The 18,775-nt window shown below is 42.6% G+C and overlaps 1 protein-coding gene across 9 annotated transcripts in view; it reads right to left on the reverse strand.

Annotated features, from left to right (window-relative positions):
* The window catches only part of cpeb3 (cytoplasmic polyadenylation element binding protein 3), a 45,720-nt gene that overhangs the window by 15,319 nt on the left and 11,626 nt on the right, over positions 1-18,775 (reverse strand). For 6 of the 9 annotated variants that reach the window (XM_044215212.1, XM_044215218.1, XM_044215217.1 and 3 more), the window contains 5 exons: positions 16,318-16,471; positions 9,235-9,291; positions 6,206-6,229; positions 4,429-4,596; positions 2,699-2,788 (listed from right to left, as the gene is read on the reverse strand). In XM_044215212.1, the coding sequence (XP_044071147.1) occupies positions 2,699-2,788; positions 4,429-4,596; positions 6,206-6,229; positions 9,235-9,291; positions 16,318-16,471 (493 nt within the window). The remainder of the gene's footprint in view (positions 1-2,698; positions 2,789-4,428; positions 4,597-6,205; positions 6,230-9,234; positions 9,292-16,317; positions 16,472-18,775) is intronic. The other 3 variants (XM_044215214.1, XM_044215213.1, XM_044215215.1) reach the window with 3 other exon arrangements.

The raw sequence follows: 18,775 nt of genomic DNA on the forward strand, positions 1-18,775 counted from the left end.
AGCTTATTGCCAACAACAGTGACGACAGTGTTGGGCAATAGGAGAGGGTGTGAGCGACAGCACCATAGTGATCGGAGTTTGTTGGTCACACTTTTTTTAAGAGTGAGATCGCCAAGAAAGCAGCGTCAAATAGGGGTCACAGTGGTATAATTTTAGACCAGCATTAACTGATTGACTACATGGAGGGATCTGAACAAGCTGTAAATACAACATTGACATTTTATCTCCTTATAAAAAGGTTAGATGGTAAAAGTGTTAGCAAGCAGTTGCCTATTTACACAGCAGACACAGAGCAACATTAGCATTCATTTTCAGTCGTGTTTCTGGCCACCAGATGAATGCAAGTACAATATTTACTCTCCTTTTAGCTCTGTTTTTGTCTCAACAAACTCCGAAAGGAAATACGTGTGTGGCTCTAGCTGTTAAATGCTCCACTATGTTTGCCAGCTAGTTGCTAACTTTGTCATTTGGTGCGACTGGAAATGAGCTTGATGAGAGCGGTGAGAGTGCATCAAAACAGTGAAGGCCATTAAACCAAAACAACAAGCTAAAAGAAGCTAAAATCCTCTGTAAAGCTGAGGGGATCTGCAGAGTCGGGTGATAATTCTCTGAGGGTTCGTCACTACAAGTGACCTCTTACAGGTTCACACGGTCATTTGATCCGCTGTTAATATAAAAATATTGATTGATGCAGCTTTAATGTCATAACACGATATTAACGATATTGCCAAGTGTTGATGTAGTTTTGTCATGACTACATACAGCAGCACCAAAAATGGCTGAAAGCAAAAGTAACATTGCTGCCGGCTCCACTGTGGAAGAGGCTTTGTTATAAAAAGGTCAGATTTACAACAAACCACTGTAATATATAAGCAGTGTAGGAAGACAGAGAAAGCTAAAAGTATTTTTTGGTACATTTTTGGAGTGAGGAGGGGGCTGAACTTTATGCAAGGCCCCCCCCAGCATTAATAATACTTTCTTTGGACCCTCCCTTTGACTTGAAAAAAACCCCAAAACAAACAGCAACGCCCTCTTCCCAATACCCAAAATAATATGACAGTACTGAGTTGGTACAATTTGTTGTACCACCATCAACAACTAAACAAAAAATTACGTCTACCATTTAGTCACTCAATGAGAAAAACTGCCGTTATTTTGTGACTTTTTTACAAAATCAATCAAAGGAAGAATGTAATAAAATCTCGAATCTGAAAAGACAAGAGAAAGAGAGAAGACCCCCCCCGTTCTCCCAAAAAATGTAAGCTTTTGCAAAAAAAAAAACACATAAAACCTTACCATATCGCATTTATATCATTATTGCAAAACCCTAACATTTCATGATATTACCTCTAGCTTCAAAGACACAGAAAAATTGCAGATAGACAATGCATGACAATGTATGTACGAAAATAATACAATCTCACATGAATGAAAAATAGGGGGAAAGTTACAATACAATATTGGAGTTGTGAAAACATAAGAGCATTGAGCACAGTTAGTTGATCCCCGTTCCTACTTCCTCTCTAAGTCGCCAGTTCTCTCCGAGTACCAAATGAGTCCTAGCCACAAAATGAGTCATCCATACACCAAAACACTTTCAGAACTGTACAGACACACACCGCCGGCAGTTTAATGTGAAGCAGGACGGAAAGTGACAACCATCTTCCATTAGGTCAAGCTTGGAAGGACGTTTAACACGAGGAGAGGCTGATGACCTCTTGATGCGAATCCCACATCCTTAAATCAGCCATTACACAGTCCACACTCACAGTAGGACACACACACACATGCAGATGTGCACTTGCTCTCAACCCTGAAGCTATTAGTGCTAAGAACTGTCACCAGGCATCTGCCCAAGCTCCCTTGCCAGTTAATATGGAGAGTGTGACATAAACAGGATATTTTAGCAGTTTCCCTTGGAGTTTTGGAAGGGGGGCTGGGTGGATGGGGGGGAAATTAGAGTGAGAGATGATTTCTACACAGATCACTAGTCCCACATGTCTCCTCCCCTTACATGGCGGCGACACCGTAAGCTCATTCATTCCCCTAAAAGGATGTTGCATTTTTCCTCCTGGCTTTGGATATTAGTAGAGCCAAGCCTATTCAAAATAATCCTCCCAAGCTTAAAAAAAAAAAAAAAAAAAAAAAAAAAAAAAAAGGATGTTGAAAAATGAGAGTGGGGGAGAAACTGGCAGAGATTTTCGCAGGTCCACCAGATGCAGCGTATTACCATCTGTCTATGGAATGTCAGTTATTTCCACAGCGTCTTTAATAGCTTTCCTAATATGACACACAGCAGCTCTTGGGCCAGAGGGAATGATGCAGAAGCTTGGAAGAGGTTGGTGCTACTCTGATCACCTGCCTGAAAATGACACCCGAGAGGCTGCGCAAAAAGGACAACTTTCACACTCCTCAGGTACTCATTCAAGCAAACAGTTCTTGGGTAAAAACTCCTGGTGTCCAGTTATGGAGTCATTACATACTGTATGTGTCTTTCTGCGATTTCTGCGAGATGACTACAGGGGGTAGCTCAGATAAACAGACACCTCCATGCTTGCCCAGCAGGAGCTACGAATTCTGGGTAATATGATTCTTTACAAAACTCTAAAAAGGCAACGCACCCGAGGTGATATTTATTGGTGCAGACTTTGATGTCTGATAGGAAAATACAGATTATGGTCTGAGAAACAGTTGTTACCTTTCGGTGGGAAGTAGGATTTGCTCTCAGCTTTGTGGGGCCAGTCTACCACCAGGTGCCCATATCGACGGAAACTGTTGGTGATTTCATCTATAAAAAATGAAGAAAATAGAAGAACAGACAGGCATGAATGTTATTTTCATGACATTATAAGATAACATTCATTGCATTCATGTAAAATGCATATCAAGGACTCTATGCAGAGCCACACTCAGTGCTGAGACAGGCACAATTTCTATTTTTTGCCGTGTTCCTGCTGCAGTAGTAGCCACTATATTAAACAGGAACACAGGTTGGGAACATCCAGTCTGCACTGGGCTGACTCGTGCTGTGGAAACTCATTAATTTTTCAACCAGCAAGGACACGTACAGTGCATCAACTCAGTAGAACATGTGCTTGTTCAACAGTGTGAACACATATGAAAGTAAACATTCCATATTAATGTTAAACTCTTTGGCATGCTCCAGAGTTTGTGGAAACTATTACAGATCCATGACGTAACCGGTCACAGCCGGTACAGTAAAGCATTGCGAGTGTCTTAAAAATTTACAGATTAGATACACTCTCTACGTCTGGTTCCTCTAGACTCTGTAAGAGTGATTTTGGGGAGGATTTTGGGGAGCTCTGTTAAGAGCTCTGGAAAAAAGCTCTTAACAGAGTGCATACATCTTCTGTCTGTGCCAAACATGGGCCCATACAATGCCAAATTATTTATCGCTCTCATCTTACAAAAGTCTGACTTTCTAAGATTTACAGAGATGTAGACCCCGATCTGTGACAGATGTCATCTAGCTCCAGCTACACATGCACATATGTTTTGGACCTGTCCATCTTTACAAACCTACGGGTCTGAGCTTTCTGAGACATTGTCGGGAAACAGTTGGGAGACTGATTATACCACATGCTATGATTGCACTATTTGGTGTTGGCCAGCCTTAGGAACCGATCTGATTGCCTTTGTCACCTTGCTGGCCAGACGCTTAATCCTGCTGAAATGGAAATCTTCTGTATGCCCTTCTCACAACCTTTGGATTCTTCATGTTTTTAAACCACAGTAAACTTAAAAATAAGACATACGGTCAGGGGGTCGACAAATAAATTCAATAAGATGTGGGGCCCATTTTTTTAGACTCGTTGAGGGGTTCAGTTTCCCGGTTGTTCCTGAGTGAATCACATAAGGGCTCCCTCCCATTTTCTGGGTTAATTATCACAACTGTGATATAGAGTGTAAGCTTATATGATCATACCTCACTTTATTTGTATGCTGTATGGTGTATAGTGTGACTGAAATGCCAGACTCACAATTACTGTACAGACATGAGAGAGGTATCAATCTTCTCATCTAACTCTCGGCAAGAAAGCGAATAAGTGAACTTAGCTTTAGCTTTGATGAACTGTCAAAAATCTGTTATTTGACTTGGGGTCATTAGTGTAAAAGCTTCAAACTGTACAGCAAACCCAGGCTTTTTAACAGAAGTTTACAGTGGCTAAATAGTGTGTTAAATTAATATCCACAACAAGAAGTGTTAAGGTGCTCCTAAGCAAGGCTCAAATACTTCAGTGTAACTGTTGGCAAACAGCCAAAGACAAGGACTGTACTGGAGGGCTTCCAGTTGTGAAAGTACTATACAGCATGCATCAGTATAAGCAGCGCAGTACTGAAAAAGGGCCTGAAGTTGAGTGAAAACCTTTCTCTACACGTGCAAATGAAAAACAATCCTTTGTTTACCTTCATCTATGTCAGGGGGGAGGCCTCCGACAAAGACCTTCCTGGAGTAGCGCTCCATCCTCTCTCCGTTCTGACAGCGGGTTGGCGAGTTCAGGCCAGGGGTCAAGGAGGGGTCACCATGGCCGTCATCGAGGAAACCATCTTCAAAGGGAAAAAGGCAGGAACGACCTGGGAGGAGAGGAAAGGAGGAGGACACCGGGAAGACAGACAGGGATAATAGGGGAAGACAGAGAGGTACAAGAGTGTGAAGTAAAAAAGGGAGGGAGGGTGTGACAGACTGAATTAATCACATCTGGAAACTAGAATTGAAGCAGAATCAGTTTGGATATTGGGATTACCATCGCACTTTTGACTAAACTCGGTCCATCAACAAAATGAGATGATTGTCTGTTTTCTTCAACCTCTCGAATGTATGTGAACACCCGTGAACATACAAAGACTCCCAGGATCAAAAGTCTTGTGGAAAGAAGGTGTTCAACAATCACGTATTAGGTGTAATGTCTGTAATGTATCCACATACTTTTGGCCATCAAATTATAATCATGATATCATAATGTCGTCTTGGGAACTTCCTTGTGACGCCTGCTCATGATCCTCATTACAATACCAGTCTTCCTGACCTGTAGGCAACATGCTGAACTGCAGCACATAATGAGAATGGAGGGACTGTTGATCAGCCAGTAACGAGCATGTTTATGGTGTTCTCTCATAATCGGGACACTTCATGCTTGTGGAAGTCTAAACAAACTATGTTTCCCCACTGGGAGGTTTCCACTGGTGCAGCGATGTCTTAGCAATATTTTAGTGTATTTTCTGATTGTGATGCAGCTCATCCAAACGTAACATGTTCTATGCAGAAGAACCAGATTTGTCTCTCTTTCTTTAGTAGGGTTGATATTTGACTTTTTGATAAATGCAGTAAGCAATTACATTCTTACATAGTAAGGAATACTGCACTTTCTGTCTCCTCCTATGTGTGTTCATGTCAGCACCTCATGAACACTTTTTATTGAAAGCAATTTGATTCAGACATTATTAACTGCACTTATACTACAACTATAACATATACACGTAACTCCAGCCCAACAATGCAGTGACCTTACAAAATGTCACACAGCAGCTTTCCTCCTCGTTGAAGAAAGACAGAATTAGTCAAAAAAGCACATCAAATCAGAGATGAGCCATGTTGAAAGCACCCATCTTTGCCATTCAGATGATGAATCACTTCTGAGTCAGCATACTCCTTCACGAAACCCTTGAGATTAATTTTGGAAGCACTACAAGCAAACATGCTATAACATTTGAAAAGGTTTAGCGTTTGATTTGGTGGCAGCATCAGGCTGCCGTTTCTGGAGAAATGGAGTCCTTGTATCAAATATTGCTAACAGATCATATGTTTTTAGAACTGCTGTTACTTTTCTTTTACAGTGGGATGCATCTGCAATACAACGTCCCTAATTTGCACTATTTTTCATATTATAGACATTACAGGTAGAACACTGACTCAGAAAAGAGAGAAAAGAAAATTGGCAGACAGATTTTTTTTCCTCTCAACATCAAGCAAACAAGATTCATATAGACAGATTTGGTGGACCCTTGCCCCATGTTGATTAAATAAACAACATGAAAAAACAGTGTGTCAAAATTAATATGATTGCATTCAATCACAGCACAGATGAAAAGCAGATAGTGGCACCACACTAAGACACCCCTCAGCCTCGGAGAGAGATACGGCCGGCTTGGCAAACAGAACCCCAGAGAAAATGCCACACGTTACCTCTTCTGCGGCCATAACTCCGGGCTGCTTGTCAGCACAGTGGGGGAAGGAGAGAGACACAAGGAGAGACAGAGGGTTGGGGCAGGAACAAGGGTAGGAAAGAGATACAGAGACATGGGTTTTGTGGAAATAAACCAAAACCAGGAACATCTCTAAGGCAACAGTGAAACCACAGATGGCCACACCTAAGGTTCGGCAATGGGAGGAGGGGGATTATTACAGCCTGGCACCAGCCCACAGTAAACCTGCCGCACCTGCCTTGGCAACAAACACGTGCAGATGCTGCACGGGGGTAGGGGGAGATGGGCGATAGGTTAGGTTTAGCCACGGAAATAGCCGAGATATTAAGCAGCATAATGCGACGCCCAATAGCCGGAGATCATAATCTCAGTTTAATGAACCCGCAATGGCTCGTGTTCGTGCTAATCTTCTGCGAATATTCACAAATGAGGCCTTAAAGCAGAGTGCATGCAGGACTGAAGGTAGAGCAGGTTAGTCATTATCATGGCTCTGGTGAAATATTTAAAAGCTGCTCTCAGGTCAGGTATGGCAGGCCACGTGCGAGTGGAAACTTCCCACCGGATAAGGAGAGGGTATGGAGGTGGTTGGCAGCCTCAGGGCTCTGAGAAGGGAGGATAACATACCGAGAGGAGGGGGGCAGTGGAGAGGGCGAAGGTACCGCACTTATATCTTCTTCTTTTTTTTTTTTGATGATGGTTGCCTTTTTATTTGATAGTGCAGCCAAAGATAGACAGAAAAGGGGGAGAGAGAGAAGGGATGACATGCAGCAAAGGGCCACGAGCTGGATTCGAACCCGGGCCACTGCGGTAAGGATCTCTGTCTTATCTTTTTCAGATTTTTAATGCTCATTTCACCGCAGGGACTCAAATGAAAACTAAAAAAATAAAGCCAATGATTGTGAATTTTACTGATGTCATCGGTGCGCTTTTCTCAGATTTAGTTTTAACTAACTGCACTCCACTTAGCATCTTTTTCCATTGCTTTCAATTGCATCTTACTGTCTTCCCCCCATATACTGTACAACCACCCGTTTTCATGTGACAAAATTTCCATACTTAGGTCACGTGATGACAGCTGAGCTATCTCCACGACAGCTTAGCAAATTCCATCCGCTGAGAAAGACCATGACATACATTCAAAAGCTTTTGGAAAAAGCTACTAAATAGACTATGAGCTCAAGTTTTATGTGCAAAAACACCACATCTTGTTTCAGGATAGTGTTTGAGTGTTTCCTTAATCTCTGAAAGGTTCCCACAAACAAGCTCAATTTGAATCTGCCACAGAAGAGACTAAATGTGGCTTAAGACGATGCAAATTCCAAAAAACAGCAGGAGGGGTAATACAGTACTAACCAGATCTTCCTGCTCCTCTAAAAGGCATCAGTCACAATGCAGACTCGTCGCCTCAAAAACCAATATAGGCCTCTGCATTGTGAGAGCCCCATTGTGTAACTTGCCCTTCTGGCTTCTCTAGGGGAATATATTGTCACTGAGCCTCTTCTCCCTTGCTATGTTTTCATTAAAAAGATCTGGCTCTCCAATCCAAAAAAAAAAAAACCTGGCCAGTCTCTCTGCAGCTTTGCCCTCTCGCTGTCTAGCCTTGGCAGAAACAAAGTCACCTAGCAACCAGGGCAAAATGAAGAAAACGTTGTGCTGGGAAACCATCAGATGCCTAAGTGAGAGAGAATACAACCCATGAGAGAGAGGAGGAAAGGGAAAAGTGAGGGTTATGAAAAAGTACCAGCCTTAAACTGTGTGGTGTCTGGGAGAGAGAGAGTGTTTGAAAGGAAGCTGGGTGATTCCTCTGGGCCTGATGAGTTTGATGTCTCCTGCTCGGCCAGGCTTCTAAGCCTCATACACTTCTACTAAGCTGTCAAGTGACACCAATAAATCTGGATAGAGGACGTACGCTTACTACTCTCCACTCTTTCTTCTTCACTTCAAGAGCAAACACCATCTGGAGAAAGTAGAGCCCTCACAGGTTCTCACAGTGTGAAGCCTCAAAGCTAATGGGACGAAATGAAGGAGAAACACTGAGTAAAACACTTTAAAGTTGAAACCAAAGCTTCCCTGTCTACACACATCACAGGCTACAGCAGAGAGAGCCAGTTCTGACAGACTTGGAAGATCTGGGCAGATCTGTGCTTGCCTGAGTATAATCCCCATGACACAACAGTTTAACATCAATCCAGGACACGTTCTCCAAGGATACCAGTGATGAAAAGAACAAAATGAGGAAGGAGCACCAGTGTTGTCAAGATGTGACGGTGGAAACTGCTTCACCGAGAAAGATTTTTTGTTACACATCCTGTGCCTTTACCGGTTTCTATACCCTGTAGGCCAACCGAGCATGTCCAAAGAGGAAACTAGGGCTTCGCTGATTTGGTTTGATCACCAGTCAGTCCAGGCACCCTTGATATTTTACTGAGGTTTGAACAAAAAGATGGTAAACACGATTGCCCCTAAACATGGCCACAAAATGGATGTGTAAGACCTTAAGAAATCACGTCCCTGATCCCATCCAAAGACAAATAAAGAGCACTTGGAAAGGCAGGCATATCTTTGTGGCATCCATGTAGCAGCATATGTAATAAAGACCTGATTTCTCTCTCTGGCTCGTCTCCTGTCACCGTTGTTCATCTAACGGCTGATGGGACACTGGGGGGGAAATCTAGTCTTACATGTTGGGATATTTTTGGAAGTGCTATTCACAGGTCAACTGTGCTTCTCCCCAATGCTAAGAGGTCTGTCCTAGGTTTGTGGTGTCAGGGAATCCAGACCTTAGCAAAGGGTATGTAGGTGTGCCCAGTGCATACTGACATGGGCCCCTGTGGTTAGGGGGCGTATGTTTTTCATGGGAACACGCCACAAAAATACTACCCATTCTCAATTCTTTTAATACACAGGGGACAAAAAGCAGCAGCAACGCTTATCAGTAAAACTGAAACAATTCTGATTAATTCCAGATGGAGAAGATGATGCTGGGGACTACAAAGAAAAGAAACTTACTGTTCAATGGCATTATGTGGTCTGCTCCAGGATGATGAAAGTTGAGGCCCATACGTCCTGTCAAAGAAAAAAAAAAAAAGATTTTACAAAAGAGGGAAAACATGGAAATCACTGATAAAAGCAACCCTGTTGACAGACTTTTTTTTTTAATCTTCCATTCTACTGTCAGCAATGGGAAAATGCCAGCCATGATGAAATATTTACCATGAAATGAATAAACAACAAATTTACCCAATGTGATTCAATGGCAGAAAGGACGACCACAGAAAACAGATGTGAAAAACGAGGTGGAAACACGGATTCTTTTGTTGTCACATATCTCATATGCACACACACACACACACACACACAAAAACAAAGGCAGCTATAAGGCTAGGAATTCAACAGAGCGTGCATACGGCTATGGTGACAATGTGTGCATGCTACAAGGGCCCATCTGTCAGTGCTTTTGTGGGGAGAGGGGTGGTGTGGGACATCTAAATGGAAGTCTTCCTGGTTATCTCTGTCTCCATCATCCTTTTCGTACAGGCGACAACAAGAAAAATACACTTAAGCTGAGGCAGAAATAGCCTACCTGGTTTAGGACAAAACATTGCTGTCTCACTGTCAACATAATTTGCAGTGGCAGCCGCAGAGGCACACCCTTTATCCCTAACCACTTAAAATTAGGGCCCTCTGTCAAAATCCGCCTACACCAGCTTTTTACTCAACACACAGCAAACAAGCAGCCTACCTAAAGTCATTTAAGAAGGACAGAAGGCGAAGCAACATTTTCACATCGATATTTGGCAAATACCTTTTAGATTTAATGAGGCACCCCATGCACTTGTGCAGAGCGTCGCCTCAACACTGAGGCGACGCTCTGCACTGGGGTGGTGGTGGGTGTAAAGGTTGAGGGGGACAACTGCAATGGATATCTTGCTGCACTGCTAGTGTATGTTTCCCCATATATAACATGGACTTTGAGAGACTGACCAGCTGCATGTTGCAAGCTGCTATGGCGCAAACAAGATGACCTGTCAAAAGTTACCAAATTTGGCCACAGAAGACAGATAGTGGGGACAGCAAGGGGGCCTCTTCCTGGTTTCCAAACAAGAGTGGAACTAGCAGTTAGACCTGGTTGAAAACTAGAGAGGCAGGGTAGGGGGAGGACAAGGAGCCGGCCACCCTGCAGCTCCACAGATGTGGATTTCCACACTCCTCTCAGCCAGTCAGAATCCAGGCAACAGTAGGGCTCGGGGGCAAATGGAGTGTGACAAGCCTATATATTCACACACACACGCGTTTGTTTGAACATGTGGATATGTAACATGGCCTAGTGTGACATTATCTTTGCTCTTTCCAACTTAATTTCATGAGGAAATTAACATTTTGTTGCAAAGACTAGATGCACCAAAAAGGAGGAACAGCCAGTGTTGTGTTCTGACACTAAGGGTTATTTAACTCTTCAGAAAGCTCTCCAACTATCCACTGCTTTCTCTTTCTCTCTCTCTCACCAGCCTTACACCTGAAAGTCAGGCAAGGCTTTCATCTAAGTTCAAGAGCCCCAAGGGGTAGCTACACAGAATCATGTGTGTTAGCAAATGTGTGGGTGGTCTATTTGTTAGTCCTCCAACCAAATTACAGGGTTTAAGGCCAAATGTCTGACTGGCTCAAGTGTCCTTGAGAGAGAATCCCTTATAGCTCCAGAGCACTTTGACCTAGTACCACTGCATTTGGTCGAGGAAAGAAAATGAGAGGATCAATAAAGTACTACATTACACACTAGAGACTATTATGCTCCATTGAACACATTCATAATCAATAAGCCATGACTTTGCTGATAGGAGGGCAAAAGTCGCAACAGCGCTTGCCTTTCCGTCTACAGTCATTTTGGGTGACAGAGGGAGACAGTTGCCCTCCTGAAGCCTTAAAATAGCTCTGGGCATGTGCCATCTGCTTCCCCAGGAGTTTAGTGGCAGGGCCTGAGGGACTTCTTGCTGACAACTGCCAAAGAAACCTTCAATTACCAACACTACACTGGCAAAAAGGGGTAAAAAAAATAAAAATAAAAAAGATGACAATACTTACTGAGGTGCATGTGTTTTGCACACAGCTGACAAATGACTGGAAAGACTGAGAGAGATGGTTGTTTCTGTAAGATAACCTGGTGAGATTTTTTATTTTGTGTGTCGGTTTGTCGGAATGGCCTACTTCTTTCCCTTCATTCCAGCTCGAGCTGAACAGCCCTTGACAAGACGATTACAACAGGGACAAAGTTCCTTTAGCTATCAAGAGATAACATATAAAACTATATAAAATTATGTACACTATAAAACACAAATGGTTGGGGCATATTTCTAGAAATAAATCCCCAAATATGCCAACCGCCCACTGTTATTTAATGTTTCATAAAAGTAATAATCAACTATTAAATGCCTTTCATGTAATAATAGATGATTTCCAGAATCCAGGTTAAGCCTGATGCACAACTTGGCAGAGACAGTAATGCTTTCAATAGTATTTCATGGCTTGTGATATCTGGACAAACCATGATTTCAATAGACAAAACAAGCCCAGACTTGTTTTGCCTGGACTGGATTAGCTCAGTCATGCTTGCAGGAGTCATGGATTTTCCACCATAACAAAACATAGCACTCCGAGAGTGTAGTTTATTGGAAGCAAGGTGCGATTTAACCTTTAACACAGCCAACAAACTCATCTTATCTCTATACAGTCATTAGTGGCCGATTAAAGTACAGGACATCGCTCTGAAACTGAAATCATCTCAAGAGCTGTTAACTACAATGACTGGTTGAGAGGTCAAGTCCAACTTGTCAGCCAAACCTCAGCCCAACCAAGTGTTTTAAATATTGACCTTTCACCTCAGGCTAAGCTGGGGTGACCCCTCCCTGAACCTAAACGAAGACATACGTTCACATAGACCTCTTCCAAACAAACGTGATCTTTGAGGACCTAGTTAAGACAGAGGAAGGTAGGTTTAACTAAAAACTTTACAAACCTTTACTCTGAACTTAAACCTCACTGGAGACCTTTACACCACAACTTTACCTAACATAGAGACAGGAAGTGCATTGTGTGGGCTCTATCTTTGCAAAGCTTTCAAGAAAAGTTATATGGGGACACCCCACCCCTTTCCTACATTTGAAGCACCTTGCTTAATCAACTGTTACTCATCTGACTTGTAATGCACTTGCAATTCTTGTTTTCCTCCTGATAAAAGCCCCTGTGTGTCAACTCTAATCCACTGACCGATGCTCTTGTCAACAAGTGCACAAAGTCAAAGAGCACCAGTGTTTGCTCTCTCTCGACAACTGACTTCAATTATAGCTGGCACCTTCTATCTGTTATAACAACATTATACCTCATACAAGCCGTTAACCGACACGTGGTGGGTGACACCCATAAACAACACAGCCTGTAAAATCAAAGGATGTGTTGGACGCTAAACTAGACTAGATTTTTCAGAACAAATGCCAGTTGGTGTTATTTATTCAAATAGTTGGTCTACAGAAAAATAAATAGGGAACAATTTTAATAAAACATTAAAAATTTTAAGCAATTTCTCAAATTAATTTCCAAATATTTGTAGGTTGCAGGCTCTGCAGCTGCTGGCAGTAGCTCCATATTTCCCAAAATGTGGAACTATTCATTTAATTAATTGATTTAAAAAGTAACTGATAAAGAAAAGGGTGGAGTTGCAGCTCTACTTTGGGGCTTAAATTTGCATTAAGGTTAATGGACTTCAATCTTCTAAAAGCTGCACTCACACGCAAAGAGTCAGTGCAAAATAACAACTGACGCATGAGTAAGATCATGTGAGTCAGACCAGCTGAGGCAATGTGTGTGTTCAGAGAGAGAGAGACATTGTGAGTGGGGTCCACGCACAGCTTCCACGAGGACTTAAGGGACTTATTAACACTTTTGAGTATCTCAAATGGTTGAGGGTGTGTGTGGGGGGTGGAAGTGGCTGCTTGCTGCAGACACAGTATCATGTCTGTTGAGCCATATTTGCCAAAGACGACCATGACAGCCTGAGAGAGTGTGTGAGGTGAGCTTGCTTTGCATGGAATGTCACAGTTGATTTACATGTCAGAAACAATTTGGATGTGTGTATCCTGCATGTGTGTGTGTGTGACAGTATTGCTGGCAGCAGCGGTGGTGGCTGTTGTCAAACTGGTGGTGTTTTTCCAGGCCAAGCGGAGAATCTCTGGTGTGTGTGTGTGTGTGTGTGTGTGTTTGTGTGGTGGTGCCTGGCTCTCCACACGTGAGCTCCTCTGACCCAGTTCAGGAACTCTATGCAGACAAGTGTGTGTGTGTGTGTGTGTGTGTGTGTGTGTGTGTGTGTGTGTGTGTGTGTGTGTGTGTGCGCGTGTGCTGTGGAGCTGCAGAAAGGGCCCGTTTGTTCAGACATCCCTGTGGCCCTGTTCCCCTCACCCAGGAGTAAAGAACTTTTAGAAAGTTTGAGAGGATCGCAAGAATAAAGTGTCTCTCTCACAGACAACACACACAGACACACACACACACCCTCTTTGAAGCTGACTCTTCTCCAAACAAGCACTAAGAAAAAAAACTGGTTGAATCGAGATGGCCTCACCCTCCTCCCTGTCTTGACAGTGAGAGAGAGGTGTGGGTGGGGTCACCTCACACAGTACATGTGCTTCTCCTTCTTTAAAAAAAATAAAAATAAAATATCAAAAAACACACATATGCATATATATGTACATACAGGGACTAATAAAACCCTCAAGGAAAAACAACTATTCCTGTCACAGTGAGAAGTATGCTGGGATGGGATGGATGTGGGTGACTACAGTAAGTAGGTTTCAATTAAGAATTACTGATATCCATATTGTGTCATCTATATGGCGGATATTTTCTTTGGATGAATACTCTCACTTTGCTTGTCAGAAATGTTGATCAGGTTCGTCAGGTCGCACCTGTCCAGATAACAATGCTGACTCTCTCAGCGCTTCAGTAATTAACATATTCCTGTTCATACTACCTGTGCCCCATTTCCCAACGCATATGAAGGCTGAGATGATCTTAGCCCGTAGACTTACAATGGGATACAGTTCTTCTCTGCCTTGAGATGCTTTAGGGAAACTAAGCCCTGGTCAGTCTATGACATTTCCACTGCATACCAGCAACTAGGAGGTAAAACAACAAAACTTCATACCCACAGCATTAGATGCTCTGCCATCTTTGCTGCAGTGTGAGGCTGCACCGGCCTAAAACCAACACCTAAACCTAGCCTGGTTCCAGACCTCTGAATCACCACCAAACTCTGACTTGTTTGACGATAAAGACAGGTCTGGTACTGTCCTGATTGATGGCTTCTTAAACCCCGGTTAGAGAAACAATTGACCAATGAGAGTTTAGTAGGCAGGGGTTAAAAATGGGGACATCATCTTCCTACATAGGTAGCTTGCTACTTAGCTTCAGTCAAGAAGAAAAGCGTCAGAGAAATGGCGACAAGCGCAGACAAGATCAGAACACATGTTTTATACTCTGTCTCTTTCTCTGTTCTCAGTGGGCATTACATTTCTACTTGCAACAAATGACACACGGAGGCAGACAATTGGCACAGTCAGAGAGAAATAGAGAAATTTCTTAACAAATGACTTTTGAAAATGACCAAACTTCAACCTGACCCTAGAGCTTTACAGAACAAAATGGCCCAGACCTGTTGTGGTCGGGTGACAAACCCTTCACCCAGGTGCGGTGTTTGTTATACAATTCAATACTAAAATCAATATTGTCAGAGACATTTCCATAGAGGGGTCCATGGGACGCAATGTGTCCTAATGTGTTTCTTTGAAATGTTCGACCAAAAGACCGGGCTGAAGCATAGGGACCTTCTCAGACAGTGAGCAGGTACGCTAGCACGGTGGAGCTGCTTTGTGGTTGGCACGGTAGCTTACTGCAGCCCCACGCTGTCTACATGACAATGAGAGGGGTAAACAAGCAAAGAGAGGTTCCAGGAATGCACACCCATTTCCATGTACCACTCTCCCTGTCTTTCCTTGTGTCTCCACTGTCTCTGTTGCGCTTTGATAACAATCACAAGGGAAGTCCTGCAGGACATTACGACAACACCTTTCCGTGAAGTTGGGCCAGGCCAGGATGACCATTTTGCTACTCTCTCAGCACAAGACTGGGAAAACAGATGCATGAGACAGCGACATGCTCTTCTCATTATATGCCCGTCCCACCAATCTTTCCATTGTTAAGATGGGAGGACGGGGGAGCATAAAAACCCTACAACCAACCTGACAGGGCCCCATCTGGGAAAGTGGATCCAAAGTTTTTACAATAGACACGTGACCTGTGCTACAAAAATATTGGCTTAGAAGGCCTGACATACATTCGATGGCCTTAAAAGGTATAAAGTGAGATTTCTGAACAGTGTTTTCATGATTTCAAAAAGTCTCTAGACTTCCCAGGAGATAAAATTAAATGTATTTATTTTAGTATGAATCTGCATTATATGGTTTAGAAAAAACTGCTTCTGTGCATCAAGGTTGCTTAGAAACACTGATTTGATTTTCAGGCTATGACTCAGTCATGGCCCGTCCAAGCCCACAATCACACACAAAATAAAGGCCCAAGTATGGTTTCAGAATTCTGCTTTGTGGTGATCATGTCACCGAGGAAAAATGTAAACCCCAAATATACTCAATCGCTCAACATTTATGCTCGCAACATATTCAACAAAAGTTAATTATCACTTGAGCCATTGATTCCAATCAGCAGAAAGCCAATAGGCAAAGAAGAAGAAAGGGCAAAAGAAAATGCAGTTTGCAAGTAAAACCACATCAGTGCACATTGCTGTACATGTGGTCCACCACACACACACACACAAACAGAAATTATGCGAGATTTTGCAGGTAAGGCTCATAATGTTAATTATTCATTTCAATTTCAAACAGAACATGATGATCCATACCAGATTGGTTAAGAGATTGGCAAATAGAGCAAAAGAAAAACAAATGTACCCAGAGATGATATATGCCCATGAAGCAAAAAAAAACAAAAAAACAATCCAAATACTGTAAGCATGGACGTATGAATATTCCTAACCTGCAAAATGATTCCTCCATATAATATCAGCGATAGTCATTGGTGGGCCACCGGCAGGGTGTGGTTTACCTTTGTCATGGTCAGTCCTTATCATATCCATTAAGGAATTCTCCAAAGAGTGCAAGCTAAAAGCATCAAAGGGCCGATTCCGGTCCTGCAACACAGTAAAACAGGAAGAGGGTTAGGATTAGAGTCACAACAGTACATCGTATACAAAATAAACGCATTTAGCATTTTATGGCTGCTGCAGTTAGAACTACTGGCAGTTATGAGGCAAAGTAATACGAACTGTATACTCTGATATTACAGCTTAAATACAATGAATACAAATGCTCCTGTAACTCCCGGATATTTCTTTTCATGTGGCGTTAATATTGTACAGTACAAACAGAATAAAGTGTTATGACAATGTTTAATATAACAACAAAACAAAACAAAAAATCGGAAACACCAACAATTTCAAAAACCCTGTGTGAAGCACATGATCCTCAAAAACTGGCTAACTTGGAGTTGCACATTTAGCCTCGCTGAAATTCTGTTGAAATTCTGGTTGGTTGCCCTTGCTCAAGGGAAACTTTCCCAGGGAAACTGGCTACAACATACATGTACCAACATCTCCCATTTCTGTTAAAAACGCAAGACAGGCTGGGAAGCATTCTTAGCTAATCTAGACTAATATAAGTAAAAAGGATCTGAGACAAGATGCTACAGGTAATAAAAGGGGAAAACAGAATGTTTGTGTCAGCCCTGGGGATGACGGTGAATACAGCTGATATTAAAAATGAGATATAAATCTTAGTCAGAGGCTCCTTAAGCCTTTTCATGTCAAAAAGCTACATTGAAAGCACAGACAAGATTCTGCCCTGACGAACACCATCTGTCTGGATTTATAAAATTTAGTACAGAATTTCTTAACTGTCAAGTCTGTAGGTGGAGAGGTAACAGAGGGGCAAATTAAATCTATAATCAAAGCAGTTACTCCTTGGGCTTTTTTACACTTTGCTCATGACCCTCTGGAGGTTCAGTCCAGAGTATCATTCATTTTGACAAATGTCACTATCATACAACTGAAGAGGATCCGACTAGAGCTGAAACGCTTCCCAGGTGTAATACCCGAGTTATAGTGGCAGGCCTTGGTATTGTTTTTTGTTTTTCCTCAATACTCGACGCGATACCTAAGTTAAAGTACAGATATCAAAATGATACTTTTTTCAATACCTTACAATGAAACATATCAAATATATAACCGTGTTTTTCTGCAAAACCCTTCATTCAAAAAAAAAAAAAGGAGCCAAAGGTCTCAAATGTTAAATGCTGTCTAAATAAAAATCAGCAATACACAAACTACATTTGTCATTGATCAAAGAACAACAAAAGATTATGGAAAGATGTTATGAAAGCACCTTAATGCTATCTAGACCCTATTTGTCAGTTCCATCGGACAGGAACTCAGCTGATACAGCTGCTTTTGAAGCCGCTCTAAGATGTTTATGCTGCAGCAGGTAGCGTTGAGTGTCATCCGGTATGTATTTTCACCTCTCCGGACTAATTTCCTGATCCTGTGAGGTAGACTGGTCCAAATCGAGTCCAGAACTGGACAGTCAGTACTACCTCAGACACCCTCAAGGTTAAACCGCTCACTGCTGAAGAAATGTTTACATGCCCACTGTGTGTGTGTGTGTGTGTGTGTGTGTGTGTGTGTGTGTGTGTGTGTGTGTGTGTGTGTGTGTGTGTGTGAATGAATTTATGAGAATGACATGTGTGTCAAAAGGTAAAGCCTGAGAGCGCACCTAACCGGAGCTGGAGGCTGCAGCCTTGGCAGCTGTGTCCTGTGTCGGCTGCCCAGGCCGGGGCCACATTGTTTGCACACCACAGCTATTGTTGCCCATTCGGCTGAGCATTCAAAAGTGTTATTCCCTCCACTCTGGACCCGACAGCGCCACGTAGATAAAAATCTGCCCACTTGGTACAAACGGTAAACACTTAAAACGCTGAGCTTTTAGTTTTCCTCCCCTCCCCTCCTCTCTGACACATGTGGATGAGCACAGTGACGGGTGGGGGTCGGAGAGCTCAGTGTTGTCAAATGACCTAAAGAGATAATATATACCAAAGTCCCAAACAGACTTTACTGTTTAACACATCACATAAGACACCCAGCATGTGGAGCGCAGGTTCAAGTTGACCTATCTTGACTACACTGCAGTTCATCTTTCCTCATGACACATAAACAAGATATGAGAGCGAGCAGAGGGAGATCATGATCAGAAACAGACTTTTAACATGTGGCTGAATACCTGTTTTTAATGAGTAACGTCTGCTCAGCAAGGTTAAGGGCTGCCAGATTCAGAAGAAATTGGTAAATTTATCATCCGTTGTCCCCCCCCCCTTTATAAACTGTAAAAAGTTCATTCGTTTTACGGTAACATTAATGTGCAGCTTCACTGACACACAATCAGTC

Source organism: Siniperca chuatsi, linkage group LG11 (genome assembly GCF_020085105.1).
Source record: "Siniperca chuatsi isolate FFG_IHB_CAS linkage group LG11, ASM2008510v1, whole genome shotgun sequence".
NCBI classification, from domain to species: domain Eukaryota; kingdom Metazoa; phylum Chordata; class Actinopteri; order Centrarchiformes; family Sinipercidae; genus Siniperca; species Siniperca chuatsi.